Genomic DNA, 13,099 nt, shown 5'->3' with positions numbered 1-13,099 from the left:
GTTTAGAGCTCCAACAGGACCGGGTTTAGAGCTCCAAACAGGAAGTGCTCAGCTGTTCTTGATGTTTTCCTGAAGCTCAGAAACCTTCGATCATCAGATCTGTATTTAAATCCTGATGAAATCAGAGAATCTGAGGAGATTTTAACCAATAAGGACAAAAACTGAAATGTTTAAATAAATAAAGTCTCTTATTAAATAAATAAACAGTCATTTTGTTTTAAATGCTGAAACTCAGAAGCTCCAGCAGGAAGTTCACCTGCCGCTCAGCCTGCAGGTGACTCCCACTTATTGGTTGCTTCTCTGATGGAAACAGAACCTTCTACCGGCTCGGTGTGGACCGAACCTTCTGACGGAACCGCTGATCCATACCTGTGCTGCTGATCCGGACCGGGCCGGACCGTCTCCGGGTCTCTGCGCTCCTCCTCAGAACCGTCCGGTACCTGGAGCGGCTCCTGGTTCGGTCCGACGGTGCTGCAGGATGAACGGACCGACCGCCGCCCCGCGCGCACCGTCAGCGTGCTGCTGACGTCACAGCCGCGTGACCCGCCAGAGCTGACAGAGTCACACGGTGGGTTGTTTATTATTATTATTATTATTATTATTATTATTATTATTATTATTATTATTATTATTATTATTATCATTACTGATAAACGGACGTTTCAGGGCTTGTGTTTGTTTGTTTGTTTGTTTGTTTGTTTGTTTGTTTGTTTGTTGATGCAGGGATTTAGGAAACAAAGGTGAGGTTAAAACCAGGTGAGGTTTCTGACAGGTTTCAGGTTAAAATCACCAGTTTATGGAATAAAATCTGTTTTTTGGATAAAAACTCAACATTTCCTTCAGTTCAGTTCCTGAACAGCTGAAGCTCTGAAGGTTTTAGAAATCTGCAGCAGATCTGTCATCATGAAAACTAGAAATGAATCTGTTTAACTTTACACTGAACAGAAACCCATTCTCAGCTGAAACAGCTGAATCAGCTGAAGCTGAAAGCCGAACACGAGCTAAAAGGGCTAAATGTTAGCTAATGGATAAAAGTAAAAGTTAAGCTTGTGTTGAATTCTTTAAAAACTGCTGAAACTTTCTTTTAAACAAGCTTTTAGTTTGAAAGGGCAGATTTTTCACCTGCTGATTTTTCTTCTATATTTTTAAGTTTGTTTTATCGTTTCTTCATGTTTTTGTAATTTATGTATTTTCCTGTTTTCTAGGAGTTTTAAATTACTAAAGTTATTTATCTTAACTGGAGTGTTTTCATCCTGAGGCTCAGTCAGTCTGTTTTTATTTGATTCAAATTTATTTTGAACCCTTTGGGTCTCGTTGTGTCAGAACAACCCAGAGATGCTTCAGACTCAAAATATCAGTTTAAACAACAAGATAAAGATGATTTATGATCCTTTATATTTGTTATTTGTTCAAATAATTTAGTTTTAAACCAAACAACAGACGTCACACCAAATCCAGTGGAGCAGTTTTTAAAGTAAATATGTATTTTTAGTTCAGATTTTTATTAAATATGAACAGTTTTTGTTCCCAGTTTGTCTGTTTAAACTGATGCTGTGACCTTTGACCTTCATCATGTTGAAATCATGACGCAACAGAGTGAAAACAGATTTTATTCACCTTTTTTGAGCTGTAGTACTGATGGACGCCACACGGGGGCGCCAGGAGTCCGAGGACCAGTTTATCCTGACATCATCGTCATCATCATCCTCATCATCCTCATCTTCCTCACAGCAGCAGGGATGAAGATTCTTCAAATAAAACATCTACAAACTCTGAGGTGATTTTTGTTGACAAGAAAAAAAAACAACAAAAACAACAGCAGCGTGGGTGAAACCTCTGTTGCCATGGCAACGCAGCCTCCACAGTTCAGGACAAACTGTTAACGGGCTCGTTTGTTGCCAGGCAACAGCAGCCTGTTGATGGAAGGATGAAAACGCTGAGAACAAACTGTTTCTGACTGGAAAGGACGAAGACATTAAAGGCCTGGCAGCTTTGGTGAACCAGGACCAGAGCGCCAAGACGCAGCACGACGCAGCACGACGCACCTGAGTGCACTCAGGCTGAGCAGAAACCTGGTCACCAGGTGCTCGCCGATGAGCCCCGCCCCCAGGCCTGGCTCCAGGGTGAGGCTCGGTGACCCACAGGGTGAGGGACATCGAGCTCCTTGTTTTAATCTGTCTCCTATAGGATCACCTGCCTGACTGGGTGACTGAGTTTTGAGTTTTCTAAGGCTGACTAGCTGTGTCGGCCATCTTGAATCAGATTAACTGAAGTTATTCAGCTGTTTATCCAAAGATTTCACTACAATCAGCCCAGTGGTTCAGGAGATATTTTGCTAACAGACGTTTAGCTGAAGATGATGTTTAAAGTGATGAAGACTCAGAAGCAGCTTGTTTGTTTGTTTGTTTATTGACAGCGACAGCAGCCTCCATGCAGAACGAGGGAACAGTTAAAACCTGCACAGCCACGTGTGCTACTCTCAGCTCAGCTCCACTGAGCGCCAACATATCCCACAATGCATCAGTGCGGCTCACACCTGCACCTGGTGTAGATAATAAAGTCCTTTCAGATTGGTTTCATAGAAAAGTCTTGTTCCTAAAATGTTCACTGGTTGTGAAACAGCGACACAGAGAGGTAGAGACGATCCGACTAGAAAAATAGATGATTTTTTACAAACATAGAACTCCGTAAATATAAACTGTTTACAGAAAAATATCAACAACAGCAGCACAACATTCTGACGTCAACATTCACAGTTTCTTCACGTCTTCATGCAGGAAAACATTTGTGTTTATTTTACAGCAGAAACCCTCCGTAAACTGGACGGACTGCCCCTTTAAAGTCCTCCAACAGCAGGCAGCGGCCGGGGTCAAAGGTCAGCCGGGCCAGGATCTCACCCTCAACCCAGCCCTGTCCTTTAAATCCATCCTCTCAGGCGGACTGCAGCACGCATGCGCCTCTGAGCACCTGTAAACCGGTGTGACGTCACGTGTCCTTCCGGTTGTCGGTTGAAATCCCGAAGCTTCAAAGTAATTCATTCCAGGAGCGGGAGCGCGCGCCTTAGACGCCGGGCGCGTTCAGGGCCAGGGAGTAGGCGGCCATCATCTGTGCGCGCAGCTGCTGCTTGATGTGCACGCGCCCATGCCGCTTCCTCTCGTCGCTGCGCGCGAACCTCTTGCCGCACACGTCGCAGGAGAAGGGCTTCTCCCCGGTGTGCGTGCGCGTGTGCGTGGTCAGGTGGTCGCTGCGGCTGAAGCTGCGCGCGCAGATCGTGCACTGGAAGGGCTTCTGGCCCGTGTGGATGCGCACGTGCCTGTTGAGCTCGTCCGAGCGCGAGAAGCGGCGCTCGCAGCCCTGCACGGAGCACGGGAACGGCTTGGCCTTCAGCCCGCTCTTGGCGGGAGCTCTCCTGCCCGCGCGCGGCTGCTTGGGCGCGTGCACGCCGCTGATGTTGATCATCGGGAACGCGCCCTGCAGGAGGGAGGAGAGCAGGTGCGCGTCCAGGGTGGAGGGGGCGCAGAGGAGGTCGCCTTGCACGAGCTCAGTCTTTACCGCGGGCCTACTGATGACGTAGTTACCGGAATCTCCGCCGGTAACCGGGGCCGATAGGCTCCTGATCCAGTCCTCCAGGCCCATCGGCTCCTGCTTCAGCTCGCAGGCCGACTTCAGCTCGCCCTGCGCGGCTTCACAGCTCAGCAGAGACTCGATGAAGTCCGTCACCTCCACCTGTTGCTCCAGAGCCGCCAGCGGGAGGAGGGAGTCCGCGCAGGCCGGGAACAGAGCGTCGCTCCCGGCCGGGGAGGACTGCGAGCACCCGCTGCTGCAGCTGGAGCTCACGAACTCGCTCTTCACCACCGGAGGGGAAACGACGGGCAGCTGGGGGGCTGCGGCCGGGGGAGGGGTGCAGGAGGAGGTGTCGCCCTGCTGCTGCTGCTGCTGCTCCATCTCCGTGCAGATCCCCACGATCTCCGTGATCATGTTCAGGATGGCGTCCGCGGTGCTGCTCAGCCCTGCGGCCGCCGGTTCGGGCTCCGACTCCGGTTCGGGCTCGGTGAAGAAGCTGCCCGTGTAGCCCAGGGACGGAGACAGCGTGTCCGAGGAGCAGTCACTGAAGTCGGAGAAGAAGTCTGAGTCCGAGGCGTCGGTTCCGGGGGAGAACACTGGAGGAGGGAGGGGGGAGGAGGAGGGGTGTTAGGGGCATTGCATAATATCAGCATGGCTGTTTGGAGAGGTGCGCGTGCACCTGCACGGTTAAAGCACTCACCTTGGCTGAACGGAGACCCAACATCCGAGTCCGAGCCGTGGCTGGGGCTCGAACCCACGCTGTCCACCCAGGCGCTGCACGCGTCCTCAAACTCCGACATGAAGCTGTCCTCGCGCTCCAGAAGCATCCTCACAGCTGTTACAGATGTTAGGCTTAGGATTGACAATCAGGCTGATCCCGTACCGGCTCCCGGTCGGTTCCGTTAGTCCGCTCCGTGATGCTGAGGATGATGAGCTCCCTCCGCGCGCTCTCCGTTTTATACTCTCCGTCTCCAAGGTAACTCCCGGCCGGGCCTCATTGGTCGGACGTCGGCGCGAGGGATTCCCCCCGCCGAGCCCCTCGTAGCTGCCCAAATATGGGCCTGTTCCGGCCGTGACGGCGGGTATCCCCCGGTCCTTATAAGGACATGGCGGCAGAGCGGAGAGAGGGGTTTCCTTCACTGCGGCAGGAGAGGAGCGCGAGCTTACACAACCAGGGGCGCGAGGGGGAGGCGTGATTTCACGAAATCTGTCGCTTTTGACGCATTTTAGGAAACATTTCGGTTTAAGATGGGTTCTTGGAGCTTCATGCATCTTCTGCAGATAAATAAATTCTCCTCCCTGCTTCGCGCAGAGGACAGAAATCTGCTGCAGGCTCAGAAAAGGAGAGCTTTCAGCGCCGCAGTGCTGCAGAGACACATTATTACACATTACTGCTCCACATGTGACATTCCTGCACAGCAGCAGCTGCTGGGATGTTGTCGCCATGGAGACGGGAAGGGATTCAGGCCAGGGGTTACATAAAAAGCAGCTGAATTCACTGGTTTTTACCTGAATCATCAGATGGGCTCGGGTCGGAGGAGAGTTTCTGCAGGTCCTGGATGTCTGATCCTGAGGGAGCCAAACACAAACTGATCGTCTTAATGAAGATAAACTGTCCGTTCAGAACCAGAACCCAGAGAAACTCATCCAGTCCCTCAGATGAGCTCCAGATGGAACTCTGCATCCTTTAACTAAAAATGAGCTTTTACTCTGAAAATACAGCAAAAAACCCAGAGTGCTGAAGGTGAAGTTTGAATAATGTAACTTTTATTATTAGCTGAAATATTTGAAGAATAAGAAGAAACACAAGAAGCAGAAGGACGGACAGAAGAGGAGACAGAAAAACCACAAGAAGACAAATAGGACAAGATTCTTGTCTTTAACTGATGTTTGTGCTCCAGGTTTGTCTTGCCTGTTTGATAAAAGTAAAGAAGGAGACTAAAAGGACAAAGAAGGATGCATATGGAGTCAAAAGGAGACAAATCAAGTAGAGCTGAAGTAGATTTCAAAGTTCTTAAAAAGACCTTGATGTGTTTCAGTGAGAAAAGAAACTGTAAATAAAAGTTTAAACCCCAGAAGTCTCAGCTGTGAACGAGCTGCAGGATTTTATCCCTGAAGCAGCAGAACGTAAACTTTATTAGATTATTATTATATTTTGTCCTCACTGTTCCTGAATCAGCTGCAGGTTTGATTTAAAACTGTAAAAACAAACAGAAGACTCCTTACTTTGTGTGAAATAACTGCAGTAGTTGTTGTTCTGCCTCGTTAACTTCAGGGAGTGACAGACCCACGCGGTTACCATGGTGACCATAACAAGCAGCAGCTTTAACGTTTCTTTGGATCCTGGTTCTCTTCACAGTTCGAACATCAGCTTGTCGGCCATTTAGATCTTTATAAAAGGAGGAGAACAGACAACATTTCTGCAGAAATCTGAGTTTTTAATTCATTATTTTTGTTGCAAACTGCATCAGACACGAACATAAGTCAGATTTTAAAAGTCCTTCACCAGATCTAATGTAAGGGCTTTAAATAAGCGGGGGTAATTGTGCACAGTGCAACCAACAGTTTTTAATGCAGAAAAAGGCTGAAACCAGTAAAGACTGACTCTCTTCAGCCAGCAGCCGAAGCGCTCGGCCCGCTGAGCGGAGACCAGGCTGTGAGATGAACAGTCTGACGCCGCAGAGAAGAAAAAGGACTGGATGAAGACAGATGATGGAGGAATGTGTGTGAGGGGGCGAAGTCAGAGAGAGACTGTTGCCATGGCGCCGTGCCACCTCCTTCTGCCTCCACCTGTTACAGAAGAACCTCGCTGCAACAGAAATGTTCACAGCTTTGGATCCTCGTGGCGTCAGAAGCTTTTTGGCCTTCACTTTCTGTCATCTGCAGCCGCTGAGTCACTCGTTTCTAAACTTAATGGTTCGGCCTTTTACATCTTTCTTCTTCATCACCATCCAAACGTGCCTCATTGGTGCAGCCAGAAACCTACAGGACTATCTTTAGCCACAACACAAGCAGGCAGCTCTGCAGCAGCGTCTCTGCACGCCAAGACGGCCCGATATCAGCTTCGTACCATCTGAGAGGGTCCAGACTCACGTCATCTCAAACAAGACGAAATCAGACTAAATGCAGCTATAAGCTACAAAAAGCTGCTTAAAATACAACTAAAGAATAAAATATAATGCATAATTCAAATACCAGCAATAAAGCCAATAAAAAACTGGTAAAATGGGTTCAATTTACTGCAGAACCAGCAGAAAATGAGCCCAAATCAACTCAAGGGTAAAAGTAAGTCCAAGACAAGCCTTCATTCAGGTCTAAAACAAACACAAACCCAGCCTAAAATAAAACTAAAACCAAGCAGAAAACTGGTTTAAATCAGGATAAATCAGCTTTAAATGCACCCTGGGTTCAAATAAACTAAAACTAAACTAAACCCAGAGTTTCCACCGAGTCAGAACCAGCCTGAAACCAGGTCTGATTAAAACAGGTGGAAACTCCCTTTAAAGCCCCTCAGAATAAAACATCAGTCAAAACAAAATCTGAACTCATCTTTAAACTCAAGTCTAATTAATCCAGAGGGTCTGAAACCAGCCTGGACCTAAAACAGATAAAACATCAAAACTCATCCTGAACTGTGAAATAAAGTTTAAATCAGGCTAACAGGATCTAAATCTGGCCCAGAGCCAGTTAGAACCAGTTAGAACCAATTAGAACCAGTTTTTACGTCCTCATCAGTGTTTCAGCTTCAGAAGAGCAGAAGATGTTTTATAAAACCAGGTTTCTCCTTTAAGGTTTCCATGGAAACCACTGAAGCCTGATAACACCAAGGCTGTCTGAGGAAGACAAACACCCATGACCTCTGACCCCTTCAAGGTTTCTCCCTGAGGAACAGATTAAAGCCAGGGCTCTTCATCACCTCCTCATTCTCCTCTGCCTCACTGCAGCCATGCTCGCTGCTCTCCTCGCCTCCTTCTCTCCGTGCGTCCTGCTCCTCTTCCTCGCTGCCTCGCTGCTCCTCCTGTCTCTGATCTCTGCTAGGAACAGACCTCCGGCCTCCATCCCGTGCCTGCCGCACCTCCCGGTCCTGGGGAGCCTCCCCTGGCTGGGGGGAGGCCTCCCCCCGCACCTCCTCTTCACGCAGCTGGGCCACAGGTGAGTTTGGTTCTGGTCCGGTTCTGGTCCAGGAGGAGAGCCGAGCACGTTTGATATGAGTTTAACATCTTTACAGGTTTAACATGTTAATGAGACTCAGGGATTAGTTAGGAAGGACTAGTTAACTGCAGAAATGTGTTTGGTTAAAGGGTTTCTAACTGAAACAACTAGTTAAAGGTTCCCAGACTGAGAACGGAGTGAAGCTTCATTTATTTATGAACCCGTTAACTCAGAGTTTGTTTGTTTGTTTGTTGTTGTTTTTTTTTTGTTTGTTGTTTGTTTGTTTGTTTGTTTCTGAGGTACGGACCCCTCTTTGCGCTCTTCGTCGGCCCCCACCTCACCGTGGTGGTGAACGACCATCGACACGCCCGCGAGGTTCTGCTGCAGAGGGGGAGGGACTTCGCTGGACGTCCAAACATGGTGAGACCTTCAAATAAAGACAGACAGACAGAGACACAGACAGAGAGACAGAGACACAGACAGAGAGACAGAGAGACAGACAGAGAGACAGAGAGACAGACACACAGACAGAGAGACAGACAGACAGAGAGGCAGAGAGACAGAGAGACAGCGAGGCAGAGAGACAGAGACACAGAGACCTGTCCCCTTCTATAGTTTTTCTCTACGTTTACAGAAAGACAACTGCAGAAAGAACCTTATTTATGGATTACAGATATTTTCAGGTCTTTTAATGAACATTTTTTAAATTAAAAGTTAAATATTAGTTGACAAAATGCAAACAGCCTCCATCTTATCTTTCTGAGCTCCATCCTGGTGTGGTAGTAGCTGAGAGTCATTTTATTTATTTAAAATCTAAATCTCCTGCAGCTCCTCCTGGAGTTTTAACCTGAAAGTTTAACTTTAATTTACAGATTCTTTATTTCACTGATTTCAGTGTTTTTCTCCGGACTGTTAATCATTTATAAACAAAGAACAGGACAGGTGAGTTAAGATATTTAATATAAACCTGAGGGAGGAAAACGTCCCACACATAAAAACTGGAGGTATTTATATTTTACCGTGCAGAATAGTTAAATGAGTTTGTAGGAATAAAAGAAACGCTGCCGTAGTTTAAGGTCTGACCCGGTTCTGGTTCTGGTTCTGGGTTCAGGTCACCACCAGCCTGCTGACCCGAGGAGGGAAAGACATCGCCTTCTCCGATTATTCTGCTCTCTGGAAGCTCCACCGGCGGCTGGTTCACAACTCCTTCAGCCTGTTCGGAGAAGGAAGCAGCCGGCTGCAGGACATAGGTAGTCCCCGGGTCGCTGTACCTGGTTACCTGTTCACCTGTTTGTTTTTGGTCCAGGCCTTAAACTCACGGATCCACTCGTCACTCAGCTGACACTTCTAAGTCTGTTTCATAAAAACTGTTTTCATGTTGCAGCTCAGAGACGGTTCACCTTTAATTAACTATCAGTCAGTTTTTAATTTTACTTCTAAATTTTAAAACTCAAAATAATAAAATCTAACATTAAATGAGTTTAACATTCACACACACTGAAGCACAAAGTTGTCAAACAGGTAAAGAGAAAAAGTCTGAACTAAACTCTAAAAAGTCTGAATTATATTCAGAAATGTACCAGAAGTTAAAACTTTTTCTTGGAGGAGAAAATCGATTTAAATGAAACAGCAGGTGGCGCCACAGTGTGAGTCAGTGAGAAAAACCACCGAAGAAGAGATGACAAATAAGAAACATAAAAAGACTTTTAGTTTCATGTATTTGTGAGAGAATAAATATAAATCTTGAACACATTTAAAAAATAAAGTAAATGTTTATTTGACCTAAAAGTGCAGAAATGAGTCTTTATTTAGTTACATTTAAGAGTAAATAAATCGTTTCGAAGCCGCAGTTTTGCTGTTAATTAAAGTTAAATCATTAGTGTGTCCTGTCCCTTCCCTCTGCAGTTCTGTCCTCAGTGGACAGTCTGTGCGTGGAGCTGTTGTCCAACGGGACTCGAGGTTTCGACCCGTCTCCGGCGGTGACCAGAGCCGTCACCAACGTGGTGTGTACCCTGGTGTTCAGCGGCACCTATCGCCACGGCGACAGCGAGCTGCAGGAGGTGATCCGATACAACAACGGCATCGTGGAGACGATCGCCAGAGGAGGACTGGTGGACATCTACCCCTGGATGAAGGTACGAGACGGATCTGAGGAGACCTGGTTCCCTGAAGGACCTGAAGGTCCAAAGAGGTTCTTTTACTGTTCCAGCATCCCCCGACCTTTTCAAACATGCTCACAATGTTCTGACTTTCCTTACTACAAAGATGGCCGCCACAGCTAATTGGCCTTAATCAACAGAACAGGTAATAGCTCTGATACTGAGGTAACATCTGGTGTGGTGGTAGCTGAGAGTCATCCCCAGCAGACACTCTGAGCTCGAACAGATCGTCTGAGATCTGATTTCACCTTCTTTTTTTAAATGTCCAAATGGTTCCAGTTCGTCTCCATATTCTGATGTTCTTTCAGTGACCTGATGGTTTCAGATCATCTCAACATCTCCTGAAATGTCTCGACGTCAGCCTCAACATTTTACCCAAATGTCCTAAAATAACTCTGAACATTGGACAGCCCAGCTAACCGCTCCTGTCTCCCTTCAGTTCCTCCCTAACAGCTCTCTCAGTAAACTGAAGGAGTGCATCGCCGTCAGAGACAAGCTGCTGAGCCGCAAACTGGAGGAGCACAAGGTAACACCAGAGCAACACCTGTGATGGACCAGCAGAGGGCAGCAGCGCCCCCTGCAGGCCGCAGTCTTTACTGCACTTCAACCCCTGAAAGCCTCATCTCCTCTCTACCAGGCGTCTCTGAGTGATGGGGACCCCCACGACCTCCTGGACGCCTTGTTAAAAGGTCAGACAGGAAATGGGCGGGGTCAGAAGTCACATGGATCAGAGGAGGAGGGGATAACAGACGACCATGTCCTGATGACGGCGGCTGAAGCTTTTGGAGCCGGAGTGGAGACGACGTCCACCACTCTGCTGTGGATTCTGGCCTACCTGCTGCACCACCCGGAGGTACAAACACCTGGGGTTCTGCTTCCGGACCCAGAGGGTTCAGGGCTCACCTCTGGGTATTTATTCCAGGTCCAGGAGCGCGTGCAGAAGGAGCTGGATGAGCACGTGGGCAGCGAGCGCGCGGTGAGCATGTCGGACCGCAGCCAGCTGCCGTACCTGGAGTGTGTCATCAATGAAGGCATGAGGATCCGTCCGGTCAGTCCGGTTCTGATCCCCCACACCGCCTTGACCGACAGCAGGTGAACCGGGTTCCTCTCAGAACACCCACAGTTTAAATGCTTTGTGTCAGCTGAGTCACTAAAGCATTTTTCTTCTGTATGTAGTATTTGTTGTTGTGCTTTATAAAAAACAGCTGATGCTCCTGCTGATAAGAACAGTTAGTGTCAGAGAAGATACGAGACTTCAGAGAGGAAGGTCCTGCTCTGAAAGACTCGTTCCACCATCATGGAACCAGACATGAGGACAGTCTGGACTGTAGAACCACAGAGGAACCCAGAGGTCCAGAAGGATCATCAGGCAGGACGACTGACTCATTACCAGCTGTGAACCAGTTGGGAACAGTTAGAGAGGATCTTCATGTTCATAGTGTCCTGCTTGGATTGGTCTTTAGTGATTCTTGGTTCCATTGACCTCTGAAGTCAGAACTCAGGTCCAGTCGAGCTGTGAACCATCTGCAGGTTGGAAACCAGAGGGATTTATTATTGTTCTGAGACCAGGACGAGTGAAAAACTGCATTTTATTCATTTAGATCTCTCATAGCTGAGATCTATGAGATCTCTCTCATCATTTAGATCTCTGCTTTCGTTTATTCATTTAAACTCTGTATCAACATGTTTTCACACAGGTACTTCAGGATCCGACGTGTCTGATTCCACGAGACGGAATAATTTAAACTAACAACTTTTCATGCAGCTGCGGAGGAGTTTCAAACTGTGTGTTTGATAAATAATAAGTTTACTAAAACCACTTGAACACAGTGACTTTGTTGTCGATGACGTGCTAACTCTCTTTCCCAGTATTGGCGGTCACGCTGTGACTCGTGGAACTCGTGTTTTAGTCAACATGTGGTCGATTCACCACGACGCCCAGCACTGGGACAGACCCGATCTCTTCCACCCAGGTAACAAAAACACGCCTGGTTCCCCAAATACCACAAAAACACACCTTTCATTCCAGGCTGTTCCCTCCAAAACAGATCGTTTCCTTGACGACCAAGGCCAGCGGGCCACGCCCTCCTGCTTCTTGCCATTTGGGGCGGGGCCTCGAGTCTGCGTTGGCGAATCGCTGGCCAGGCTGGAGCTTTTCCTCTTCCTGTCCTCTCTGCTTCAGCGAATGAGCTTCAAGCTTCCAGACGGGGTTTCCCCACCTAACCTGCAGGGGCGACTGGGTGTGGTCTTGCAGCCATTGCCTTATAAGGTCATGGTGACCCCGAGGCCCGGCTGGGAGGGCGGGGCTAAATGAAAACACTGAGATACAGTACACACAAATTCTTCTTAACTTTAAGGTTTATCCTTAAATTATTTTATCTTCACCTAATTGTGCTAAGAAATGCTAAAAGTGTGAAATGATGAAACCAACAGTCTGATTTTAACTCTGATAGTTTCTAAAACACTCAAATGTTTTTGCATAATAAAATATTTCTGATTTGAAGCTGTTCTTTAGTTGAATGTGCCACATTTAACCCTAATTATCAAACATCCTAACTAATATAGATAACAGCTGAAGTAAATCAATAATGAATAAATGTCTCTTTAATCAATAAATCAATAATCTTCAGTATGATGATGATCTTTGTTTCCTTTCTGGGATGAAATGTGTTCACACAGAGACAAACTACCTTCAGGTTCAACAGTTTTATTCATAATATTTTCACGCTTTTAGAACAGGCTGGTTTAGTTAGGTTACACACATACATCCACACATACACACTATTATTTTAATAGTACTAATAATTAGTCTTTTGTCATCCTAATATTTAGAGATTTTAACCAATAATGTCTCCTTTTCTTCCCCTGACTGTGGACAGAAACCAAACAGTAAGGACAGAAGAGGAGATTAAAATCCCGTAGACAGAAGAAAGGACCGTACCGTAGGAGGAATGTCTCAGTAAATTAAATTATTTAGTCAAACATCACAGGGGAACTGCTTATACGCTCCTTAAACAAGAGAGAGTTTATCGAAGAACTAAAAGTAGATTTAGTCCAAAACTAACTTTGACTGGAGTCACATGTCAGGGTCAGTGAGTTGGACTGATTTAAATACGGATTTATGACTCTGAACTGATATGTATTCACAGCACAGATAGGTAACTTTATCCAGGATTATATTTAATTCAATCCTTTGTTTTAGAACCTGAACACCAACAGTCCAG

The 13,099-nt window shown here is 46.8% G+C and overlaps 3 protein-coding genes across 4 annotated transcripts in view; 1 reads left to right on the top strand and 2 right to left on the bottom strand.

Moving 5' to 3' along the window:
* LOC108228949 (F-box only protein 41) overlaps positions 1 to 562 on the bottom strand; it is a 12,655-nt gene extending 12,093 nt beyond the window's left edge. The window contains exon 1 of the mRNA XM_037976628.1: positions 370 to 562. The gene's annotated coding sequence lies outside the window, so the exon portion shown is untranslated. The remainder of the gene's footprint in view (positions 1 to 369) is intronic.
* A 1,693-nt stretch (positions 563 to 2,255) lies between these two features.
* Positions 2,256 to 4,512, bottom strand: LOC108251551 (early growth response protein 1-B-like). The gene is made up of 2 exons (XM_017441901.3): positions 4,265 to 4,512; positions 2,256 to 4,160 (listed from the first exon to the last, which is right to left on the bottom strand). Exons 1-2 carry the CDS (start codon positions 4,389 to 4,391, stop codon positions 3,061 to 3,063), a joined length of 1,227 nt encoding a protein of 408 aa, XP_017297390.1. The 5' UTR covers positions 4,392 to 4,512; the 3' UTR covers positions 2,256 to 3,060.
* Positions 4,513 to 5,165: 653 nt separating this feature from the next.
* Positions 5,166 to 12,507, top strand: LOC108251556 (steroid 17-alpha-hydroxylase/17,20 lyase). 2 transcript variants are annotated; one of them, XM_017441907.3, is made up of 9 exons: positions 5,166 to 7,716; positions 8,016 to 8,136; positions 8,828 to 8,966; positions 9,622 to 9,851; positions 10,315 to 10,401; positions 10,513 to 10,728; positions 10,798 to 10,967; positions 11,745 to 11,848; positions 11,924 to 12,507. In XM_017441907.3, the coding sequence occupies exons 1-9, from the start codon at positions 7,511 to 7,513 to the stop codon at positions 12,187 to 12,189; spliced, it is 1,539 nt and encodes a 512-aa protein (XP_017297396.1). In that variant the 5' UTR covers positions 5,166 to 7,510; the 3' UTR covers positions 12,190 to 12,507. The 2 variants fall into 2 exon arrangements, with proteins under 2 accessions (XP_017297396.1, XP_037832547.1); XM_037976619.1 differs by having other exon boundaries at positions 10,513 to 10,967.
* The last annotated feature ends 592 nt before the right edge of the window (positions 12,508 to 13,099 follow it).

This window comes from Kryptolebias marmoratus, linkage group LG7 (genome assembly GCF_001649575.2).
Source record: "Kryptolebias marmoratus isolate JLee-2015 linkage group LG7, ASM164957v2, whole genome shotgun sequence".
Classification (NCBI taxonomy): Eukaryota; Metazoa; Chordata; class Actinopteri; order Cyprinodontiformes; family Rivulidae; genus Kryptolebias; species Kryptolebias marmoratus.
The sequence above is the reverse complement of the archived record's forward strand: the minus strand, read 5'-3'. Positions and strand labels throughout refer to the sequence as shown.

Excerpts from the sequence above, each read along its gene's own strand:
- LOC108251551 (XM_017441901.3), bottom strand. The coding sequence starts at position 4,391 with ATGCTTCTGGAGCGCGAGGACAGCTTCATGTCGGAGTTTGAGGACGCG. Across the intron at positions 4,161-4,264 it reads TGGGTCTCCGTTCAGCCAAG|TGTTCTCCCCCGGAACCGAC; the intron begins GTGAGTGCTTTA and ends TCCCTCCTCCAG.
- LOC108251556 (XM_037976619.1), top strand. The coding sequence starts at position 7,511 with ATGCTCGCTGCTCTCCTCGCCTCCTTCTCTCCGTGCGTCCTGCTCCTC. Across the intron at positions 10,402-10,512 it reads GCAAACTGGAGGAGCACAAG|GCGTCTCTGAGTGATGGGGA; the intron begins GTAACACCAGAG and ends CCTCTCTACCAG. Across the intron at positions 10,968-11,744 it reads ACCGCCTTGACCGACAGCAG|TATTGGCGGTCACGCTGTGA; the intron begins GTGAACCGGGTT and ends TCTCTTTCCCAG.